Source organism: Canis lupus, chromosome 3, assembly GCF_048164855.1.
Source record: "Canis lupus baileyi chromosome 3, mCanLup2.hap1, whole genome shotgun sequence".
Taxonomy (NCBI): Eukaryota; Metazoa; Chordata; class Mammalia; order Carnivora; family Canidae; genus Canis; species Canis lupus.
This window is the reverse complement of record NC_132840.1, coordinates 18,796,692-18,821,597: the sequence shown is the minus strand read 5'-3', so window position 1 is coordinate 18,821,597 and position 24,906 is coordinate 18,796,692. Positions and strand designations below refer to the sequence as shown.

Genomic DNA, 24,906 nt, shown 5'->3' with positions numbered 1-24,906 from the left:
CTTGTGCCTCCACGGGACTCAGCCCCCGTGAGCCTCACACCAGGTAACACAATTCCAGGGACCCTCACAGAATGATCAGGGGATGGGGTGGGGCTTTATCAAGGAGTATTTGGATTACAGAAATGCTCACCTTTTGCATCAACTGCAGAACCAGAACCTAATACTTAGATAACATAACTAAACTCTAAAGGCTCAAGACTGGGGAGGGGGAGTGATCTCTAAAAAGGCATGAGTTATTGTTAAAGCACTGACACCTCTGACTCAGTCTCCCCAGGCCTGGAAATGTCATAAGGAAAGCTTCCAAAGCTAGAACATTCCATGTATCTTTTTAAGGATATTATTTATTTATTCATGAGAGACAGAGAAAGGCAAAGACATAGGCAGAGGGAGAAGCAGGCTCCTCACAGGGAGCCTGATGTGGGACTCGATCCCACAACCCCGGGATCACACCCTGAGCCAAAGGCAGACGCTCAACTGCTGAGCCACCCACGCTTCCCAGAACATTCCATGTTATGTCTAGGAATGACATAATGAGAACTTTCTTTCATCCGACGAACACTAGAAAGACCAAACCAGCCAAACCCTTGACTTCAAGGAGCCCCCATCAACACGAGCAGCAGCAGGAAGGTAAGACTCAGGGAAAGCCAAGCATGTCTGCTCAATAGGGGACCATGGAGTCATGGCACAGGGCCAAGAATCTTACAGTGACCCCAAAAATGCTTCTCATGAGGGTCACATTGGTGACCTGAACATAGGGAAAAATTAGACATAAGTTAAATGACAAACAAAAGACAACTTTTTGATCCAAATATCAACTTCCCGTTGATTTCTTTCTTTCTTTCTTTCTTTCTTTTTTTTAAGATTTTATTTATTCATTCATGAGACACACAGAGAGAGAGGCAGAGACACAGGCAGAGGGAGAAGCAAGCACTCCGCATTGAGCCTGATGCGGGACTTGATCCTGGGACCCTGCGATCACGACCTGAGATGAAGGCAGACGCTCAACCACTGAGCCACTCAGGCATCCCTCTTTTTTTTTTTTTTTTTTAAAGATTTTATTTATTTGACAGAGAGAGGGAAACAGAGCAAGCAAGTGCACAAGCAGGAAGAGGAGCAAGCAGAGAAAGAGGAAGAAGCAGACTCCCCGCAGGGAGCCCAACCCAGGGCTCGATCCCAGCACCCTGGGATCACCACCTGAGCCAAAGGCAGCCACCTACCCATCTGAGCAACCTAGGTGCTCTGCCCACCTTGGTTGGTTGCTCTTGCAGTCACTGACATCACATTCCTGAAGAGTCGCAGGAAGTATAGACATTCTTACTGTTTAACATGTTGTGAAAACAGTTTAATCCTCCCCTCCAGAATGGGCTGGATTCAGCAACTTATTCCCAAATAATGGGGATGGTGACTTTACAAAGGAGAAATCTCCCGATACTACCTTGGCCAGGTGATCAAGGGTTACATGGCCACTGACGAGCCCCGCAGAGAACACGCACCACTCGATGTGACAATGGGATGAAAAAGACCTTCACCTCTGCGACATTCTTCCCAAACACCCGCAACCTCAGCCTACCCGTCACTCCAGCCTCATCATGACAAAAAGGTCAGACCCACCCCAACTAAGGAACATGCTAGAAAATGCCTGGATGTATTCCTCAAACTGTCAAGAGCAGGAAAGATGGAGACACTGACTTGGCTCAGGGGAGATCAAGCCACAGAACCGCGCAGTGGGACAGAGGGTCTGGGGATAGATCTCAAAGCAGGAAAAGCATGGGGGGGGGGGGGGACTGTGAGCTCCAAATCAAGTCCCAGGCTCAGTTCAGAGTCCTGTGCTAACACCTGTTCCTCCTCAGGCCTGACAAACATGCCACAGCAACGCCTGAGGGGAGCACAAGAGAAAGCCGCAAGGAAGGGTATTCAGGGACTCGATGTGCTATCTTTGCAACTTTGCTCAGGAAAGCTGTCCCCAAATTTAGAGATTAAAAAAGAGGAAAAAAGATCATATGTGTAATTAGATTTTAATGAAGTAAACACTGAAGGTGGAAATCTACTGAAATTAGATGTAGCTGGGGTTAACGGTGCTTACCATTTAATATCCCATTTAGACAGATTTTTTCTAGTTTCCAGTATTAATAAAATTTTCTATAATGAACATGAATTACTTTCATTTTTTTTAATCTATGTGTGCTTTTTCAAAAGCCAAATGAGAGTGTAAGAATGAAAAATAAAAGGTTGTCTAGTTCCTAGCCCACGGTCAGCCCTGGGAAGCAGAATATGGTCTAAAATAGTTAAGGTGAAATTTAAAATGGGCCAAAGAACCAAACAGATATTTCTCTAGAGAAGATGTGCAAATGGTAAAAAGCACGGGAAAAGATGCTCAACATCCCTAGCAATCAGGGAGATGCAAAACAAAAGCAAAATGAGCTACTACTTCATACCCATTAAGATAATTATTATTCGAAAGAAAGAGGGTGAGAGGGAGGGAAGGCGGGAAGGCAGGAAGGGAGGAAGGAGGCAGGGAGGAAGGAAGGAAGGAAGGAAGGAAGGAAGGAAGGAAGGAAGGCAGGGAGGGAGGGAGGAAGGAAGGAAAGGAGGGAAGGAGGGAGGGAGGAAGGCAGGAAGGAAAGAAGGGAAGGAGGCAGGAAGGAAGGAAAGAAGGGAGGAAGGCAGGAAGGCAGGAAGGCAGGGAGGCAGGCAGGGAAAAACAAGCACTGGCAAGCCAGTGGGAAGGCCGGAGCCCTGGAGCCCTGGAGCCCTGGAGCCCTGGGGTGGGACTGAAGGCTGCAGCCACCGTGGGAAGCGGAAGAGCCCAGGTCTGAGGACGCAGCACTATCACCAGTGGATTCAGCAATCCCACTTCCAAGTAATGCACACAGGAACTGAAAGCAGGCGATGCACACTCGGGTTCACAGCAACAATAGTCAACAGCCCAAAGCGGGAAGCCGTCCAAGTGTCCATCAAGAGATGGACGGATCAACGACACGTGCCCCCCCCCCCCCCACAGGGGCATACTGTGCAGCCTTAAAAAGGAGGGAAAGTCTGACACCTGCTACGGGCACGTGGATGAACCGTGAGGATGGGGTCCTAAGTGTAACAAGCCAGTCCCCCAAAGACAAACAGAGCCTGACTTCACCGGTACGCAGGACCCAGAGCTGTCACACTCGCGGAGACAGGAGGTAGAGAAGAGGTTATTAGGGTGGGGAGGGAGGAAATGGGGGGGACTGTTTAAGGGGACAGTTTCGTGTGAGATGAAAAGCGCTCTGAAGAGGATGGCGGGGAGGGACGCACCAGTCTGAACGCACTTGCTCTCACAGAAGCGGACGCTGCAAGTGTAGGTTCTATGCTGTGTGGATGTTACCACAATCAAACCCATCAAATAGATTTTACTTCCAGGCTGTGGGGTGGGGGAGTGGTGGGAGGGAAGATTTCTGCCTTTTACTAGCTTTCAAGAACACAACTTATAAAAAAACTAAAGCAACATCAAGCAGTAATACGCAAGCCTCCCACCGCAGCTGGTTTGTTCTATTGAGTGGCACTAGATTATTCTCAGTGGTCACAAGGAACGCTGCTGTGGGGTCTCTGTATTTCTGCGTAAAGGGGTTAACCTTTTAAGACAAAGATTATATTAACAGTACATCCTCAGAATACATTTTGAGAGTTTTCTAGTAGTGCAGAATTAAATTTGCACCCATGTGAATGGAGACTATTTAGATCCTATGTGAGTAGAAACAGTTATTAAATAAACTAAAAGAGGGACACCCGGGTGGCTCAGTGGTTGAGCATCTGCGTTTCGCTCAGGCCACGGTCCTGTAGGCCAAGTCCTACATCAGGCTTCCTGTGAGGAGCCTACTTCTCCCCCTGCCTAGGTCTCTGCCCCAGTCTCTCTCTTCTCTCATGAATAAATAAGTAAAATCTTTAAAAATAAACAAATAAGCTGAAAGAGAAAAGCTTTGAGTTCATTCAATAACCACTGTCTATGGGACGCCTGGGTGGCTCAGCAGTTGAGCATCTGCCTTTGGCTCAGGGTGTGATCCTGCAGCCCAGGGATCAAGTCCTGCGCATGATGCTCCTGGCAGGGAGCCTGCTTTTTCCACTGCCTATATCTCTGCCTCTCTCTGTGTGTCTTTCATGAATAAATAAATAAAACCTTAAAAAAAAAAAAAAAGCAACACTGTTAAAAGGTAAGACTTGGAAACCCTTTCTTTTAAATCAAACGACGTGAAAATAAGTTAAAAGTTCTGGCCATAGTTTTACAGTGTGGGGGCTCCTATTGCATCGACTCAGACAGTCTGGTGCCATACCTGGCACGCTGGGTTGCTGCAGACAGGTCAGATAACCCCGCTTGGCCTCAGTGTCCTCAAGAAACGGGTCAAAGGGTACCGAGCTCAGTGGCCTGCGAGCATTCTAGAAGTATGCAACACGCTCGGCACGCTGGCTGGTGCAAGCCGATTTCTCAAGGAGGGCCAGCGGCCACTGCTCTGCCCCAGGTGCTCCACAGGGAGACAAGGTGTGCAGGCCGCAGGAAGGCCTGGGAGCCCGCCTGCCTCCCACCGCCAGAGTCTTGCTGTGCCTCTGCCACTCCTTTGTCCTCCTTCAGGAAATGCCACCAGCCACCAGCCGTGGGCGACAGGAAGGGAGGAGCACAAGTCAGTTGCTCTTTCACTGGTACCTTCCTTGCTCAGAATTCCTTTTGGAAAAACTCCCTCCCGGCCTCCCAGAACCACAGGAAAGGTGGATCTTCCACACGATGACAGGGCCCATCTCTGCCCATGCGGAGAAGGCCCAGGAGGGCGAGCGGGAGGCATCGAGGCAGAAACAGACCTCCCCTCTGCTGAGGGTTCCAGGCCAGCCAACGGAAAGACGGGTCTCTATGAAGGCTGTGCAGAAACCCATTCTGAGCAAGACAGCCGGAGGGAGGCTGCCCTTCCTCGACAAGACGGAGGCGGACCCCCAAACCGAATCAACGGCCCTGTAGCACCCGTGCATGGAGAGGGGGCCCGGGAGGGCTCCCTCTGGCATCCCTGTGCCAACCTCAACAATGAATCACCCCGAAGCCACCCAGAAAGGAAACATGAGGGAGGTCCCACCTCAGAGGCTGAAAGAGACCAGTGTGAACCAAGTCCTGCAGTGCGGCCTCCCCAGATCCACCTCCTTAACGCAGGTGTGCAGCCTGCTGCGTGGGACCGCACGCAGCAAACGCTGGCACATGGAGGAGGGAGGGAGGGTGGATGGACAGGGCGACATGCGGTGCACTTCTGGCAGACCTAAAAACCTTATTGAACGTTTCACCACTGGTGGCGACTGTTTCTCCATCAGCCCCTCGGATGGCATATGTGGAAGAAACCAGGAGGCAAGCCCAAGCTCTGAGATCACCAGGTGACGGAGCCTCAGAGGTGGAAAGGGACACCAGGGGACAGCTGGAGAGCTTAGCTGCCGACATCTCTCAACAAATAGAAAGAAGGAGAATCTTTTAAGATTTTATTTACTTATTCTTGACACACACACACACACAGAGAGAGAGAGAGAGAGAGAGAGAGAGAGAGGGGCAGAGACACAGGCAGAGGGAGAAGCAGGCTCCATGCAGGGAGCCCGACACGGAACTCGATTCCAGGACCCCAGGATCACACCCTGAACTGAAGGCAGATGCCCAACCGCTAAGCCACCCAGGCATCCCAGAAGGAAAATCATTTAAAAAAATTTTAAGGAACACCTGGGTGGCTCAGTGTTTGAGCATTTGCCTTTGGCTCAGGGCGTGATCCTGGGGTCCTGGGATCGAGTCCCACATTGGGCTCCCTGCATGGAGTCTGCTTCTCCCTCTATGTCTCTGCCTCTCCCTGTGGGTCTCTCATGAATAAGTAAATAAAATCTTTTAAAAAAATTAAAAAATAAAAATTTTTTAAAAAGGTCTTGTGCAAGGCGAAAATTATACAATGATTTTTAAGTGCTAAGCACAGTGTGTGTGGCAAACCGAGTGCTCCATAAATGGCAGGTTTTATCATTACATTATTAATAATAACTGGAGCAGGGGTGTGGGGCAGCTCAATCAGTTCAGTGTCTGCCTCTGGCTCAGGTCATGGTCTCAGGGTCCTGGGATCGAGCCCCAGGTCGAGCTTCCTGCTCCACGGAAGCCTGCTTCTCCCTCGCCCTCTGCTGCTTCCCCTGCTTGTGCTCCCTCTCTGTCAAATAAATAAATAAAATCTTTTTAAAAAAATAACTGGATCATAGCTTAAAAAAAAAAAAAAGATCGATGAAAAAATGTTCGATCTCACTCAAATAAATACACATTTAAGCAAACACCTACTGTTGCCTTTCACGCATCAGATCACCAAAGGTCTGGTGATACAGGGCACGGTGAAAGGGGTGTCCCCTTGCACCACAGACAGAAATACAAATTGCTATCACCTCTTTCAAACTGTTAGACCAGAAAACACTTCGCTGCTGGGATCCCCCCTCTAGGGCTTTATCCTGTTTGCCTCCTCCTCACACATGCTTACAAACAGACCCAAAGTTCTCCAAGTACCAGTATTAGCGGTAATACTAACAGGCCAGGAGCAATTCTATGTCCATCAAGAAGGAAATAATTTCTCATCAGTAAGGAAATAACACTGCCAAGTCCCAAGGTCAAACCTTGTTTGTTATAAAAAATGTCTGGCACAGAGCACCATGTGTGCTGACGGGGAAGGGCCCCAAATCACACTATTCTGAGGAACAAGTACATTGAATTACATGTTTTCATGTCTCTCACGTCCCCCGGCCAGGTCTACCTGGCCCGTTTAACTGCCATGAATCACCCTGGGTTACTTCTTTATGGTCAACCTCTCTCCAGCCACGAAGTAGGGCAGGCACATGGCGATCTCCTTTCTCCCCGGACACAGAAGGTGCTCGAATGTGAGAGCCTCAAGGATAAGATCCAAGGGCTCCAAGGCAGAGAAGCCGTCTCTGCAGAGAGGCCTGAAAATCCACAGAAGTAAGGCCCCAGAGAAGTGGGGATTTGTCACCATCAACCCCCAGCGCTTGGCAGAGCATCTGGGACCTCGCTGGTCCAACCAGACTTCACGGGGACCTTTCCACACCACAAAACATGCTCTGACTTCCTTGCACTGATCCAAGAAAGAATGTCAGAGGCCAAGATGATCTGGAGAAAAACCACAAAAACATGAACAGATCCTTACCTGTTTCTTCTGGTTTGGTCCACTGAATAAATCTGCTTTCTCAGCCAACTGGGAAGAGAGTTGAGACAGAGACAGTTAGTAAACAGCAGGAGTCTCCATCAGTTCTATGGAATGGGGACAAAGGATTCTGGAAACAAGAAAAGCTTTCCAACTTGCTAACTTGAGCAGCTTGGGAAGAAGCGGTTTTCTCCTTGTGGTTGAAACGCCCTAGCCGAGCCAAGAGGCCCCTCCAACTCGTACAGGCTGGCATTCTTTACACTGACGATCCTCTCTGATGATGATCATTATCGCCCGAGAGGCTGATGAGAAAAACGGTGGGGATCAGAGGGTTTTCGCCGAGGGGACAGTCATCCACACGCCAATCCCGTGTGGACCTCACGACACTGACACACGGACAGGGCAGTCCTGAGCAGCTGGCAAATCCTGCAAGTCCTCTGATGACCTGGTAGAACCACTTCTTAATCCTGTAAGAAGGAAGCCCTCGGTCCTTTCCGGTCCTCCCTTCCAACAACAATGTATGTTTCCGTCTCAGTTTCAGTACACTCCTCACCCCACCAGAGAGAGGTGGGGGGACGGCTCTTTGACGAGATGCTGGAGAGGCCACAGCCTCTACTGAGAACCTGTTCCCTGCAGGACACTCAGTGAGCCTCCAAGATAAAATGTCCCATTTTTCTTTTCTTCACTCACATTGGCTAAGGGAACAGAATAAATGAATGTGGGCACTCAAGATAAAAAGCCATAGTCAATGGGTCACTTGGGTGGCTCAAGGGCTGAGCGTCTGCCTTTGGCTCAGGGCATGATCCTGGAGTCCCGGGATCGAGTCCGGCATCGGGCTCCCTTTTGGGAAGTCTGCTTCTCCCTCTGCCTCTCTCTCTCTCTCTGTGTCTCTCGAGAATAAACAAAATCTTTTAAAAAAAAAAAAAAAAAAAAAGGAGGGGATCCCTGGGTGGCTCAGTGGTTTAGCGCCTGCCTTTGGCCCAGGGTGCGATCCTGGAGTCCTGGGATCGAGTCCCGCATCGGGCTCCCGGCATGGAGCCTGCTTCTCCCTCCTCCTGTGTCTCTGCCTCTCTCTCTCTCTCTCTCTCTCTGTCTATCATGAATAAATAAATAAATCTTTAAAAAAAAAAAAAAGGCAAAGTCAATACCTCTCAATAATGGTGGGTGTAGATGCACTCATCGCTTCCTGGTGTAAGATTTTCAAGCCAGAGAGCCACTTATTCGCATCTTCTTTAGAGTCAGCTGGAAAGGTGAACAGGAACAGAGATGCTATTACTCCCTGGGAAGACCTCTGCAGAGAGATCAGGGCCCTGGCCGCCCCAGCCCCACACAGACCATAGGGACAAGAGGAGCCAGTGCTAGATTCCCATTTTGCACAAGGATATGAAGAAGGCATCTCCTTCACATCATTGTGGTTCTAAGACCTGCTTTTTGTATCTGAGATGAAGCCACATGCCCAAGATGTCCCTTCTATGGCAAGGGTGACAAGTATGACCTTCCCCCCATCCCCCAAGAGTTTTAGCTTTTACCCCTATGTCAGTGAATAAGGTGTAGGGCTTGGGATAATTCACACCACAATCCTGAGCAATCCTCAGCATCTCCTGTTTCTTCTAGTCAAGGCCAGGGAGAGGGGAGAGAGGCAGTGCCAAGCAGTAGGTGAGAGCTTGACATCACTGACAGGGTCCCATGCATCACTTCAGGGCTGTGTGACATTCAGCTGGTTTCTTAACCCCTCTGTGCCTCATTGCATCATCAGTTAGCAATGCAAACACCTCGCTGAGTTACTAACCATGTCCTAAGGACCAGGTACCTTGTTTATCTGGATGAGAACATGCCAAGGTTGCTGCTCCTACTCTTCCCATGGGAATGAGGAGAAAATGAACCTCAGAATTGTCAGGACACCTGTCCCAGAGCCCGTACGTGGGAAGCTGGGATCTGAATCCAGGTCTTGCTCATCTCTCTACTGGACCTTTCTACTGAATTCCAGAGCTCTGTTAAGACACCAGAGCTGGCATCCTGGACTCTAAGACTTGCTTGGGCTCTCATGGTCTCCCTAACAAGAACAACCAGGCCTCAGCCTGCAGCAGGGCTAAGTGGACACAATTCTGAAGGTCATGGGCACAGGCCCCTCTCTCCTGCCCATCTCTGCACCAGCCACACACCATCAATCAGACATCCATTCATTATTCCCACATCCAGCTCGCTATTTCCCTCCTTTAAGCCCTCAACACACATAACATTGTCTCCCCAGATGGGTCTCCCTCTTTCCTCCCAACTCCTACTGATGCCTCAAAACCCCATTTAAAAGTCACCTCCTCTGCAAAGCTTCCCTGACATTGGCCCTCTGTCTTCCTACAGCATGCTGTATTGTGACTGGACTATACCTCTTATCACAGCATACTGTGAGCTCTGTAACAGCAGCGACTGGGTCTCGGTGGCAGCTAGGACAGCCCCCTGCAGAGTGCATGCTCAAAGGTGCATGATGAGCAAGTGCAAAAGCAAATCAACAAGAGCTTTTTGGTCCTAATTTAAATGCCCCTGACACTGCTTAGCCTTCACCATCTCCCCTCCGTTTTGGTCTACTTTTAAAGGGATTTATTTTCTCTTTCACCGTTCACAGTTGCACAAATGGTTCTAAGTCAATAAATTCTAAGACGAGACCTGAAGGCAGTGACAAGCTTCTGCTCCTGAGTGAAGTGCCCGAGCTTTTCTGCAGCTCATCTTCTGGCCTCTCAGAGGCCCCTTTGGCCTTTTGGTGGATTCATGGGGACAGCTGGAAATCTCACCTCTGGATCATGTGTCTATGTGAGTGTATGTATGCACGCACATATGTGTGTATGCATGTGGCAAGTGTACTATGTGTGCGTGTGTGCATGCGTGAATCTGTGTATGTGCATGCGCATATGTGTGAGACAGAATATTCCAGGGTAGTTTCTCCAGTTTAGGGGAATAGGCCAGGCTCTGCTGGACAAAAACTATATATAACCTGCCTTCAGCTCTCTGCATGCACCAAGCAGGACCTTAGCATAATGCTTACAACACCCCAATGAGGCAAGCATTACCGTTCTCCCCATTTCACAGCTGAGCAAACCGCAGCTCTCAGAGAGGTTGAGTAGCTTGCCCAAAGGCACACAGCTAGAAAGGGGCAGCGTTAGAATTCAAAACCATGATGCCTCCAAACACAGAGGAGGGGGCAGGCAGGTGTGAGCATTCTGCTATTAGAGAAGTCCTAGGAAGGAAGCCAGGCATAGGCGAGGAGAAAAATGCATGAAGGTGCACTCACCTGCCAGACTGAGTGTGCTCAGAACAAACTGGGTGCCGTACAAGATGGTAAAACAGCACTCTTCCTTCTGGCGGACTGCTTTTGCACGCTCAAAATCCTTGGAGTTCTTCCCTGGGCGGATTTCCTTGATTTCCATGATATCCACTAAAAGACAATTGAGACAGGCTCATCAGAAGCTGGAGTTCACTCCACCTGAGGACAGAGCCACAAGTCCGCACCCCACCCCACAAGCACCACCCAACTCCTGCACTCCCCAGCCCCTCAGCCCTGTCCACACTGCAGGTCTACATGCAAATAAGTAAAAAGCTTGCTGTTCAAAGCTACTAAGTACTGGGATGCTGGTATAGCAACAGACAACAGAAACAAGGAAATCTATCCTCCCTGTAACTCCTGATGCTGTGTGACTCCAGTCCCTTCCTAACCAAACTGGGCAGGATGGCCACCTGACCCCAGGGAGATGCCTTCCCCCACACAGATGGCCACCTGACCCAAGGGAGGCACCTTCCCCCACAGTATGTCTGCCTGACCCAGTGTCTGATGACCCCTCACCCCACAAGATGCCCATGTGACCCAAGAGTCCCTCCCCTCATAAGATGGCCACCAGACCTAAGGGCAAGCCCTCTTCCCCAGAGATGGCCACCTGATCCAAGAGTGACCTCCTCCCCCGACAGGATGACCAAATCACCCAGGAGCAACCCCTCCTCCCCACAGATGGCCGCCCGACCCAAGGGAGAGTTCCCTCCCTGCCACAGGATGACCATGGTCCATCACAAAGAGACAAGCTCAGCCAGTCCCTTCCTCCTCTTTTTTCTGTCAAAAAAAAAGCACCTTTCCTGGAACAGACCCATTCCACATGTTTCAGATGAAGCTGATCTGCTTCTCCTCACCACCTATCACAAGTCAAAGAGGGGACCCTAGGAATAGCCAAGGGGCCTTACCGTGGAGCACCATGATTGGTCCAGGGGCGAGCACATGGCCCGATCTGGGCATACCAGCATCCTCCTGGGACTTATTTTGGCCAAAAATATTAATAAAATTTCTCTTGCTACTGCTGCTGCCTGGCTGATAAAACAGGAGTCTGGGGGCAGCAGGGAGCATGTTCCCCAAATGTAGAAGGAAAAGACTGAGCCCAGGAAAAGACTGAACCCTTAGGTCCAGTCATACTGGAAGCCATACTTGTCCTAGAAAATGCTACTTCCATGACATAGTAAATTCTTTTTTTAGGTTTGGTTAGTGTGACCTGAGTTTCTACCCCTTGCAACCATAAGAGTCCTGGCACATATATCTCAGTCCTTGCACGGAAGAGAGAAGCAGGAAAGAAAGGTGTCCCTGAAAATGAGAGGAGAGGGAGGGAGCCTGGACCTGGGATGGAGGAATCAGGTGAATGAAGGCATTTAGAGTCAGGGTTGATCAGCAGGAAAGCAGGGTTGATTAGCTTCCACAGGTAGCAACAGGAGTTTGGGTGCAGTGAATGCAATTAGGGGAGAGAGGGGTGGAATGAACGGGAAGCTCTCTTCTTTCCTCCCATGGGTCTTGTTTTGGTTGGACCAAAAACAGTTCGGTGGACAGGAGTCATGAAGGAATGTAAAGAGGCTTTAAATGAGTGGCATCGGTTCTGCACCCTCTGTGTGGTGGTATTTCCACAACCCTATACACGTGAGAAAACTCTGTAGACCTAGACACCAAAACAAAACAAAACTTGAGTCCACAGAAAAAAATAGAGAAAACCAAGTCTGCAATTTATTTTATTTTTATATTTTAAATTTTTATTTATTTAAGAAAGACAGAGACATGCATGGGAGCATGATTGGGGGTGGGTAAAGAGGGGCTGCAGAGGGAGAGGGAGAAGCAGACTCCTCACCGAGCAGGGAACCCAACTTGCCTCAGGGCTTGATCCCAGGACCCTGAGATCATGACCTGAGCTGAAGGCAGACGCTTAACCAACTGGGCCACCCAGGTGCCCCTCAGGTCTATATTTTAATCATACCATACCAGTGTCAGTCCTGAGTTTGGTGACTGGACGTTATCACTGGGGAAAGCCAGATGAACAGGACACAGAAATCCTATAGGATTTCTGCAACGTTCACGTGAGTCTAAAATTGTTGCAAACCAGTAAGTCTTAAAAACCACTTTTCAACATATTGTTTTGGGGGGGGGGTGCCTCTAAACCCTGTGGGGGGTGGGGCACCAGATCCCCACCCTTGACCCAACCCAGAAACCTGGAGTCTTTTCTCTTTTCCCTCACTCCTCAAAAACAAACAGCAAAACACAGACCCTTTTTGTGCGCTGAAATTTATAGCCTTCTAGGAGGAAATTGGCATTGCCGATTGAACTGTTTTCGCCTCATCTAAGACATGAAAGGTGGTGATATTTGTTCTCCTCAAATGTTACCCACCAACCTTTGCCAGTCAACATGCTCACGCCTTGAAGCAAATATATATATATATATATATTTTCCTATCAAGTCTAGCAGTGGTTATCTACTGTCCTTGTTGGTAAAATCTTTGAATTGGCCTCCTGTGAGTTTTTCTTACGGTGAAGTTATAATAAAAACTTGACACACGTACATGAAGAAAAAATTTCATATGCTGTGACCTTATCCTGAGGCAATTACCAGTTCTACTTTCTAAATTACGCTTGACTCAGTCAACTTCTCTCCATTCCCATGGCCAACGCCATAATCCAAGCCACTGGGATCTCTTGCTTGGCCTAGTGAAGGAGCCAGAAGTTACTCCCAGAGCCATTTTTATGAAACTTAAATACGCTCATGTGGGGAGCCCAGGTGGCTCAGTCAGTTAAACCCAACTCTTGATTTTGGCTCAAGTCATGACCTCAGGGTCATGAGATCGAGCCCCACGCCCAGCTCTGCACGCAACAGGGAGTCTGCTTCCCCTTGCCTCTGCGCCTGCTCCCACTCGCATGTGCATGCTCTTCTCTAGATCAATATTTAAAAAGTAAATAAATAAATATGTTCACACCTTTCCTGGGCTTCAAACCTTCTGAACACATCTCAGTGCTCCTAGGACTGAGATCCAAGGCCCGATGTGGACCCCACCAGCCCCATCTGGCCCCACACCCTCCATGCTCCAGCCACCCAGTGAGGGGTCACCCCGACTACAGGACACCTGCACGTGCTGTGGGCTCTGCTAGGAATGCCCTGGGTCTGGTTACCTCCAAGTTCCCCCTTCCAGTTTCAGCTCAACCACCATTGAACTCAGAAAACCCTCCGATTCTTGCTATGGTAGCAGCCCCTCTCTCCACAGCCCTGAACAGAGGCAGCACCTGTGGGTGGGACTCCATGGGCTCAGAACCTCTTCCCTAGAAGGTGCTCCCTTCCTCAGGACTGCACCCCGGGCCCTAGCATAGTAGCTGGTATACAGTGGAACCCAATAAATAGCTGTTGAATGGGGAAAGGGGGCAGAGCGCCTGGGACAGGCACTGGAAATGGGACAGTGGGAGGTGGACATGGAGATATGCACACACACAAATGGAGACACCCAGACAGGGCAAAGAGGGACAGAAACACCAGGCAGGCCCCCCAGACAAGGAGGGAGGGAGACACGAACACGCACACATACCAAGTCAGAGAGGAAGAAGCGTGAGATGTGGCAAGAGAACAAAAGAGAAATGGCCACCCTAAGGAGGCAAGAGGTCCTGGGTTCCCCTTCAGCACCAGCAAGGACCCCTGCTTGGGAGCCAGGCCCAGCCTGCAAGAGGGCTGCAGGCACCCACCACATCAGCAGGGCCGATCACCTGCATGACATCATGGGGACCACACTTCCCCTGCCCCAACCTGGGGAAGGACAGGCTCCTTGGTAATGCTCCTGAAAGACCAGACCTTCTGCACCGGCTTGCCCTGGCTCCTCTGTCATCAGCTGACTGTATTTGTGATCTCACCTGACTGATTTCTCCACCCTCCCTGAAACGATTCATTCTGTTACCTTTATAACCACCCTATACAGCCCCTCCCTTGCACATTTGTATTTACAGGTTCATGTACCTGGGATGTGCATCCTCCTCCAAGCCCCAGGCAAACAGGGATCGTGTGTCTGTCCCCCTCACTCACAGCTGAAGCCTCACTGCCACCTGCACCAGAGCCTGGCTCAGAGCAGGAACTCAGGTATCCATGGAACGAATGAATCAGATTCTTACTTGGGAGATGATCCCAGGAACACCAGGAGAGGAGTGGGGACATGAGACAGGGATGGAAAGATGCTGAGGAGGAGACTGCTAGGTCATCAAGCTGGCCCTCTGTAGGCACCTGGAGATGACCCCACAGGGGTTCTTGGGAGTCCTCACCCCACCACAGAGCAAGGGAGCTGGGGTATTTTTTTTTAAGATTTTATTTATTTATTCATGAGAGACACAGGGAAAGAGGCAGAGACATTGGCAGAGGGAGAAGCAGGCTCCATCCAAGGAGCCTGATCTGGGACTTGATCCCAGGACCCTGGGATCACGACCACTGAGCCACCCAGGCATCCTGGGAGCTGGGGTATTTATCCCCAAACCCCACCTGCTGTTGGTCAAGGGCTGTGTCTGAGGCCTACCTTCCTGTTCCTCAAGCAGAGGGCTGCAGGGTTCACACCAAGCTGTCCTCAACGTACAGAAGTGAATGCTACAGCAATCAGAGTCCAACCCACGGCAGCCTCTGCTACATCAGGTCATCAATCTGGTAGTTTCTAAGCTACCCCCATGAGACACAGGGATCAGTATGTTTGAGGGATCAATGACCCAGTAGGTAGTTCAGGCAGTAATAGATGTGGCCAACTCCCAGGCACTGCAGAGGACAGCTTCTCTGGGCTCCCCGCATGGAGACAGGACAAGATGTCACTGCCCCTGTGAGTTCTTTACCACCACCCCCGAGGGCATCCTGGCTCAGCAGGTGGTTCTGGGGTTATAGAGAACATATTCTCATTTAATGTAACAGCTTTATCAAGATACAGTTCACATGCCATACAGGTCATCCATTTCAAGTGCACAATTCAATAGCATCTAACGTACTCACAGACTTGTGCAAATCACCACCAGAGTCAATTGAAGAACACCTTCATGCCCACAAAGAGAAACCCATACCCTGTAGCTATCACTCCCCATTTCCCTCTTGTCCCTACACCAGCCCTGGCAACCGTGAACCTACTTTCATCCGCTAACAGATGTGTCTTTCCTGGACATTTCATATAAAGGGATTTCTACACTAGGTGGTCTCTGGTATGGGGCTTCTTTCATTTGGCAGAAAGTCTTCAAGGTTTGTCCGTGTCATAGCAAGTGTCAGTATTTCGTGCCTTTCTATGGAGAAGTAATATTCTAGAACACATTTTCTTCAACTGCTCTTCTGTCGATGGACATTTTGGGGTTGTTTCCACCTTTCGACTACTGTGAATAGTGCAGCTGTGAACATTGACATGCAAGATTCTGTGTGAACACCTGTTTCTCCTAGGAGTGGAAAGCTGTCCTCCTGAGTCCATACTCTCAGGGCTGCGGGCCTAACTGTGAGGTGCCTCCTTCATGCCATGGGGCTGTCCAGCCATCATGGACCAGAGAGGGCACTACTCACAGGTGGAAAGTCAGCTGCGGATGGGCCTGTGGCTCTACCAAGCCCTTCACGACTATTACTACTACTTCCCAGGCCTTCTGAGCAAGGAGGACCCAGCTCCAGACGAATCAGAGGGCTGCCTGCTATGCAGTACCCTCCTGGTTACCAGGAGCCCCAAAAAGGCAGGAAGGAAATCCCTCACCAGCTAGGGTGGTTGTCTCTTTAGTGATCAACAAAGTCTGAGGGGCCCATTGGTCAGTTCTGTTGCCATGTATTTGATCTTGCATCACACAGAGGCACCTTGCTCAGTGATGATCCCACTGCGCATGGGGTGCAGAGCAGAGATGGCGGGTAGGGGGATCAGGCCTCCTGCACGCAACTAGGTCAATCCCAAATCACCTTTCTTACTTGCACCGGAAATAAAATTCTAGTGTCCGGGTTGCAAACTTGCCACCCGAGTCACGTGAAGCATGTGTCTGGTGACCAGTGGATGGACTCTGGAGCCAGCAGGTCTGGGTTTGAATCCCAGCTTCTAACAGATGCTTCCAGCAGGAACTCACTGCTAGCCCTGCTAGCCCTGTGCCTGCCACTCCCCCTAGTTGTGCTCTAATAAATAAAATCTTAAAAAAAAAAAAAAAAAGTAGGGATGCCTAGGTAGCTCAGTGGTTGAACATCTACCTTTTTTTAGCTCAGGTCGTGACCCTGGAATCCTGAGATCGAGTCCCGTATCAGGCTCCCAGGAGCAAGTCTACTTCTCCCTCTGCCTATGTCTCTTCCTCTGTGCCTCTCCTGAATAAATAATTTTTAAAAATAATAAAAAAATAAAGTAGTGCCTCATAACTACAACTAATAAAGATGTTGTAACTTCTAAGTACTTGTTAGGTATTATTTTTTTAAATTATTAATGCAACTGAATAAAGCTAGACTCATATGAGGTACAGGAAAAAACACAGTCTTTTTTTGTTTGTTTGTTTTTAATTCATGAAAGCCACAGAGAAAAAGAGGCAGAGACACAAGCAGAGGGAGAAGCAGGCTCCATGCAGGGAGCCCAATACAGGACTCAATTCAGGGTCTCCAGGATCATGCCCTGGGCCAAAGGCAGGCACTCAACCACTGAGCCACCCAGGCATCCCAGGAAAACACACAGTCTTAATTTACTTGTGGAAAGTGAAGAGAGAGGGTTGCCCAGGTGGCTCAGTGATTGAGCGCCTGTCTTCGGCCTAGGGCGTGCTCCTGGAGTCCCTGGATCAACTCCCACATCAGGCTCCCTGCATGGAGCCTGCTTCTCTCTCTGCCTGTGTCTCTGCCTCTCCATGTCTTTCACTAATAAATAAAATATATATATATAAAAAAAAAAGAAATTGAAAAGAGAGATCCATCTGTACTGATGTGGGAAAAAAAATTGACACAGTTTATGTAAATAGGGTACTGGAGGTATATGCCTGTGTCTGTACATCTGCACATGTCTGTCTGCATGTACATTCATACATGTGTATGTCCAGATTGTGCACAGGTGTCTATCATCACTCAAATTCTCACTATCTAAATACCACTCTAACTTGCAAAATTATTTTTTACACAAAACATACTACCCAGATTACACCTGCTGTAGGATGCTCGTGCACAGGCACCAATGAAAATATTGATATCAGCCTATAACAGATGACCGAGTCTAGCACTCCCAATGCTGAAAATCAACACGCATCAAACCTAGTGTCCTGTCCACCCTAGTAAGTCCTGCTCAAGTCCTAGCATTTACTTCTCACAAGCCAACTACCAGAGTCCAATTTAGAGGACATCTCAGGTATTTTCAACAGATTAGTTCACTGTCATCAAGTTGCAAAGTAGAGGAAAAAAATCAAAATTCACAACCAACACCATATAGTTAGTACCCTACGTACTCTTTGCAAACATGCCCAGGAACAAGTTCATTAAAGTATCAAATAATTGGGACACCTGGGTGGCTCAGCGGTTAAACATCTGCCTTCGACTCAGGGCATAATCCTGGAGTCCTGGGATCAAGTCCCACATTGGGCTCCCTGCACGGAGCCTGCTCCTCCCTCTGCCTATGTCTCTGCCTCTCTGTGTCTCTCATGAATAAATAAAATCTTTAAAAGTCAAATAATTAAGGTATATCTGATGGGTTGGTTTCCAGATGTTTAAGGGTATTAAGCAATACTGGGGATGGGTTGTGGGTTTTGGTTTTTTTTTTTTTTTTCAATCAGTTGGTAATGCATCACCATTTATATCCATGTAATAGGAAATAACAGACAGCTATCCAAAAAAAAAAAAAAAAAAGATGCTCTCCCTCATGTTTCCAGGAATGTATTAGACTCAGCTAAGGAGGAATACCTCTATCTGTACACGTAGAAGTCTGCCAATTTGCTGACAATGAGGGTTCCTGGTAGGGAGGATGACAAGCAAATGGTAGGCTTGATCTGCTTGGGCTGAAATTTTTGCCAAAGGCACGGAGTCCTTAAGATGACCGACTTTATTTTCAAAGTAGGCTCTGGTGGCCAGAGCTCGGGCCATGTGCGCTCCTGTGGTGGGGCTCAGCAGCCATGTTTCCTGCTTGAAGAAGTGAGATAACACAGCCACAGAAGTGAGGCCTCATCTCTGCACAAACTTAGCTTCCCAGTATCACCTCGGGCCTTCCCCAGGTCCGGCCACCCTCCCACGGCCTTCCCCACTCATCACCTGCAGACACACACTTGGGGTTTCCAGCCTCCTCCCACTCTCCCACCTGACACCACCACCCCCTTTGCTGGCTGTCCCCATGACCCCATTCTTCAAACCCTGCTTCCTTTCTGGGCCACTCTCAAGCTGCCGCCCATTCCTGGAACATCCTCCTGCTCACACCAGGCACGTGCCCCTTCCCTGATTCCACACTTGCCCTCAATTGGTACTATCTGCCAACAGACTTAAAGCATCTTCAGGGGGGCACCTGGGTGGTTCAGTGATTGAGCATCTGCCTTCGGCTCAGGTCATGATCCCAGGATCCTAGGATCAAGTCCCACATAGGGCTCCCCACAGGGAGCCTGCTTCTCCCTCTGCCTATGTCTCTGCCTCTGTGTGTGTGTGTCTCATGAATAAATAAATAAAATCTTGTTTAAAAAAAAAAAAAAAAAAACATCTTCAGGGAAGCTCCAGCCGTATTTTAAGAGGAAAGGAGACCACGGGAGCTTGACACCTTCCCACACATATCCCCACTCTCTTGTCTACCCATCAGCCAGGCTCAGTGGCTGAGCATCGCACTGAGGATGTGCTGGGGGGGAAGCACACACACTCCCCACCCTCAGAAGCCTGGGCAGGACAGACCCCCTCCACACCAGCACGTGAACATGTAAGCCTCCAACCACACCAAACACCTCAGAGAGGAACCAGGTCTACACTGGGGCTTCTCCGCAGCAAGGGGAAGGAAGGCTGCTCTGAGGGCGTGCAACTTGGTGGAGTCCTGAAGACTGGAGGTAACCCAGTGGTGGGCAGTAGGCAGTGGAGAAAGCCCTGCAGGAAGTCCCGGGGCTTGGACAAGTCACCCCAAAGGCACCTGGGTGCTTGGGCAAACCTTGTCCCTTCTCTGTCCTTTCCTCACCTGTGCCAACCATGAGTGCACTACCTCCCCTTCACCGAGCTGCTCCGCCAATAACATGAAATTACACTAAATAGGAATCCCGTGGCCCCCAGGAGGTCTCAGTCAAGGTTAATTTCGCTGCTGGGATGCACGTTCTCATATCACCTTCCAACAACACCTTCCCCAACGCTGGGTTTCACTTTGTCTCAGGGTATCAGGTCTCAGTGAAAGACTCTGCTTTAAAAACCAAGAGTGTTAGTTGTTGCACATATGTGACAGCATCTAACCTGATCAACAGATAAACAAGTGAGATACACTACAGAACAATTTTAACAGGGTCAACATGGAAGAGCTGAAAGCGCCCAACTTTGGAAGAATCTAGCAGACATGCGCTTAAAGTCCATCCTGAGATGGATTTCTTTATTCTGGCTTAGTCTCTATTTTCTCATCTGTAAAATGGGAATGAAGATCCATCATCCCATTGGTATATACACCTGAAAGAACTTGGTAAAACGTAAACTGTTTTCATGGGCTTTAGATATTAAAGTCCTTTGAAAACCTAAGGACTGGGGGCAAGGGTGAGGGAGACTGTCCTTATCGTCTTTGTTTAAAAAAAAAAAAAAGAAAGAAAAAGAAAAACAATTGGGGACACCTGGGTGGCTCAGTGGTTGAGCATCTGCCTTCAACTCAGGGCGTGATCCTGGGGTCCTGGGATCAAGTCCTGCTTTGGGTTCCCCACTGGGAGCCTGCTTCTCCCTCTGCCTCTCTCTCTGCCTCTCATGATTAAATATATAAAATATTTTTTAAAAATTAAGAAAGAAACAATCGTAGAGACTATGATGATCTCTAGTGGGGAATATCCCAGGCTTGTGTTTCCACAGGAGCTCTGTTACTGCTGGGCTTTGTATTCATACATAAGTGCTGAATGAACTGTTTTACAGATGTTTCAGAGTTTTCAGTGATACTGGAGGCACTGGCTGAGCTCCTCTTCCCTCCAGGGACCTGTCTCCCCAGGGGAGACAGGAGTCCAGCAGGAGGAACTAGACATGCCCAGCTCAGCCTCCTTGTCCAGTTCTGGTCTGACCTGTCCCCCAGGAACCACATGCGTTGCCCTGCTCCCTGGCAGCGTCCACCAGTGCCAGAGACAGAGTGAGCGGGTCAGGGGCCAGAGCCCATTCCAAGCCAGACTCCCCAGGAGGTGCACACAGAGCAGGCCTCCTTGTCACTATGTATTAGTTATCTGGGCTTCTCAATTGTTTCCAAGTTCACAAGAAGATGAGAAAGAGAGGGGGCTTTATGAACCAGCCAGCTAAAATCCCAAACACCGACCATCACAAAATTCTTCAAATATTCACTGTTCTAGGATTACTTGAATTTGAGTTTTCTCCCTTCTACTGGAAACTCAGTGGGAATAATCCCAACATGGGATCCTGTGGAAGGAACTTAAATGGTATCCACATTTTGTTATGTCTTAATTCTGACATATTTTAATATGAATTGGGAAAAAACACACATCTGGCACCTCTAATCTTTAGGATCAAAGTTCCTTCTATATGAATTTAAGTCAAAAAAAGAATGAGTCCATTTCAAAATATGTATTATAGAACAGGTGAAATGCACCTAGAACAAAAATTACTAAGACCTTCTGGAACAGCTCACCATCTTACACACAGCCTGTTGGAAGTTTTCATCGGCTCTGCTTTAAACCGGTACTGTTTATCAAAATTACACAGAAGGCCTTTACTGGACCAAGACTATATATAGATCCCGCCTCACCACACCCACACTGGACCAGTTTTTGATTTGGGTGTGGGATTTGGGTTTTGTTTTTTGTTTTTGTTTTTTTTTGTTTTTTTTTTGGAGCTATACATGCCTGACACTATTCCTCAAATGTTATTTGATCATCAAATCTATGAAGTTTGCCACACCTGCATAGTGCTGGCTCTAATATCTGTCTTCAAATCAACTCATCTTTTTTTCAACTGAATATATACCTATATTTTAGGAGTTTGTCTTTGGTAAAAAGAAACCCAGTTCCACCCACCATATATAACAGGCACTGGACAACACAAAGGCAGTGGAAATAGGACATTATTAAATTCTGCCTAGAAACAGCAGATGCCACAGACCACGCCCCCCCCCCCCCCCCAACACACACACCGTGGTTCTGGGTTAGAAGAGGTGAAAATTAAAGATTTGAGGGAATGAGGCCAAGTGAGCTAAGCAGGACTCACGGATGGAGACAAGTCTGAGGGTGGGGAGCTCCTGGGGGCAATAGGTGTGGGGAGTGGTCTAGATCTGATCTGGGTTGGGGGAAGGGAGGTTGTGGTCACAGAGGTGTCCTCCTGTGTAAATTGGATCTTACACTCACTGTGCATTTTACCATACAGATACCTTACTTGGGGAGGTGGGTGTGGTCATTAAGAGGGATCCTTGTCAGGATGGAACCACCCAGTGTCTTGAGCGTGGTGGCAAATACAAGAACACAGATATGTGATAAAACTGCATCAAACTTAACATGCCCACACACACGCGTGCATGTGCACACACGCAGTGCAAGTAAAACTGGGGAAACGTGGATGAGACGGAGGGTGGGCTGAATCATTGTTCGTACCTTGGCTGTGTTGGCACACTACCGTTTTCCAAGATGGTTCCACTGGCACCAACAGGGTAGTGTCTACATGAGATCTGTGTTATTTCTTACAACTTTATGTGAATCTACCCATCTCAATAAATTTTTCAATTAAAAAATAGAGTATCCAGGGCAGCCCAGGTGGCCCAGAAGTTTAGCACCGCCTGCAGCCCAGGGTGTGATCCTGGAGTCCTGGGATGGAGTCCCATGTCGGGCTCCCTGCAGGGAGCCTGCTTCTCCCTCTGCCTGTGTCTCTGCCTCACTCTCTCTCTGTGTCTCTCATGAATAAATTTTAAAAGTCTTTAAAAATAAATAAATAAATAAATAAATAAATAAATAAATAAATAAATAAATAATAAAAATTTTAAAATGCTAATATCAAACAGATATTTTCCTTGACACACTCAGAGACCAAAAGGGACTGAGGGAACCACCTTCCCACTGGTGATTCCTGTTCCCTGGGCCCGGTCTGAAAATCATGGCACCCAAGGCTTAGTCTCCCCAGGGAGGACACTGTAGGGAGATTTCCTGACCCCATCCCCTTGGGCTGCTTCTCCATCCCAGGAACTGACTCCATGCATGCCTTGTGCCAGGATCCAGACTATTTCCAGGCAGGCCAGAAATAGATGCTCATGCAGCCCTGTGATAAGCCAGTTGAAACCCAGAGGAAGTGGCCTACAGGGGGGCTGGAGTGAGGCCTGGCTCAGGGGCCCATGCATTCACGGGCAACAATGTCGCTGGCCAAGAACGTGGTTCCTGGGGACGTCCACCAGGAGTCTGCGCATGGCACCCCGGGGGACAGCCAACGCGGACCCCTCTCAGCAGCAACCACTCATTACAACACACATGGCCCTAACCTCAGCCCAACGAGCAGCCCTGCACATAAACACATTGCTCTTCCCATCAGATGCTTTGTCCTTGCTTTTTATAGGAAAAGAAAGGTTCTGAGAACACAGGCGATTCGGTTCAACTCCAAGAAAATTCCACAAGTTGATTGATGTTGAATCCTCCTGTGGAAAATGCTGGTCCTCATCTTCCTACCCACCTCTTGGCTTCGGAGGAAACCAGAGAAGAAAAAAAGGGAAGGGAAGGGAAGGGAAGGGAAGGGAAGGGAAGGGAAGGGAAGGGAAGGGAAGGGAAGGGAAGGGAAGAGAAGGGAGGGGAAGGGAAGCCACATTTACAGAAACATCTAGTAGAGCCAAACAGTATGCCAGGGATTCGGACACATGGGTGCTCACGTAGGGCTAAGATCGCCCTCCACATTCCAAAGAGGAGGACACCGAGGCAGAGATGCAGTGACTTTCTAAGGCTACACTAGTCGAGCCAGGATTTCAACCCCAGGAGTCTTAGCTCCCAAGCCTGTCCTCTTAACCATAACGAAGAGGAGGAAGAGTTCTTTTCCAGGGCAGACCTCCTTCACCCCCGAGCTCATTACCCTGCCCAGCTGGGTTCTGCTGGATTCTCGCTCTCAGGAGCATCTTTGCAAGGATCCCAGCACCAAAACCCTAACAGGCAGTGGGGACTCTGAGAGCTCCTGGTCTATCAAACACCAGTCAAGTGCTTGGTGTCCATTATCTCAGGGGTGCCGCCTGCAGCCCTAAGAGGGGAGTGGTCACTGTTATCAACCCATCCATTCTGCAGAGGAGGAAATGGAGGCTCCAGCAGGTTGAGTGAACTGGGGGGCTCTGAGCCTCGCCTGTCCAGCTCCAGGGCCAGCATTCTCGAACACCACCCATGCCAGCTCCTGCAGGGAGACGTTCGCACAGCCTGACCTACCAACTCCACGAGCAGCAGATGGAGCCCTGCCAAGGTCAAGCCCAGGGTAGAAGCACCTGATTTGGATGGAGAACAGACAGGACCCTCCTTACAGAATATTTATTAGGTGCCAGAGCTGACTTCACCGTCTCCTCACTCTTCCTGCCAACCTTGGGAACAAACCCCCATTTTCCACAGTTGGCTCAGGAAACTGAAGTCATTCACTGGGCCACCTGCCTGGACCCTGATGCCAAAGACAGCAGGGTAGTGACGCACAGGCGTCTCACAGAGAGAGCGCTGTGGGCAAGGTGGCCCGGCTCTTTTCCCTTCCTTTTTCCATTCCTGAGAGAGCTGCTCCCACAACGGCCTCTTGGAAAACCCTGAAGTGAACAAGCTAGAGTCCAGCCAAAGGTGGATCCTTTCTTTGAAGCCCAGTCTCAGCAGGTAGAGAGAGATGCCAGGGATATTCAGGGCTCCCACTGGCAGAGTCCATCATTAGATAAGACAGGCAGAAATACCTTTCCACCTTGTTAATGATCAACAGGCCAGGTCAGGGTTTCCAGATGCTTCCCCACAGTGCAAGGCCCTCCCACTTCACTGGCAGGGACTGGGCCATGATGGCTATAACATTGGCCACGCTCAAGGGGAAGGGCTCAGGCGGAATGGACAGACTGAGAGAGAAGGCCCTGGCCTTCCAGAAGCGTTTCCCAGGCATGGCTCACCTGGCCCTCTTGGCCTAGAAAGCCATCCTTGGAAAGGCAACGCCTCGCTCTTTAAAGGCGTCCGTGAGCCTTCATGGGGTCCCTGAACAGGGGACCTTCATGCTGTGTGCTCAGTGCAGGGAAGGAGCAGCTTCTCCGAGGAATCTTAAGAGCAGGAAAGAGCACGCAGCTCAGCTCAAGGCCCAGCTCAAAGCCCCTGCGCTCTGGAGGACTTCTCTTCCTCTTCCCCACTTCCCCTTTCCTG

General features: G+C 49.2%; 1 protein-coding gene across 6 annotated transcripts in view; it reads right to left on the bottom strand.

The window, feature by feature from the left end:
• The window catches only part of PLCG2 (phospholipase C gamma 2), a 173,983-nt gene that overhangs the window by 80,603 nt on the left and 68,474 nt on the right, over positions 1-24,906 (bottom strand). For all 6 annotated transcript variants that reach the window (XM_072819422.1, XM_072819419.1, XM_072819424.1 and 3 more), the window contains 3 exons: positions 10,450-10,593; positions 8,315-8,408; positions 7,170-7,217 (listed from right to left, as the gene is read on the bottom strand). In XM_072819422.1, the coding sequence (XP_072675523.1) occupies positions 7,170-7,217; positions 8,315-8,408; positions 10,450-10,593 (286 nt within the window). The remainder of the gene's footprint in view (positions 1-7,169; positions 7,218-8,314; positions 8,409-10,449; positions 10,594-24,906) is intronic.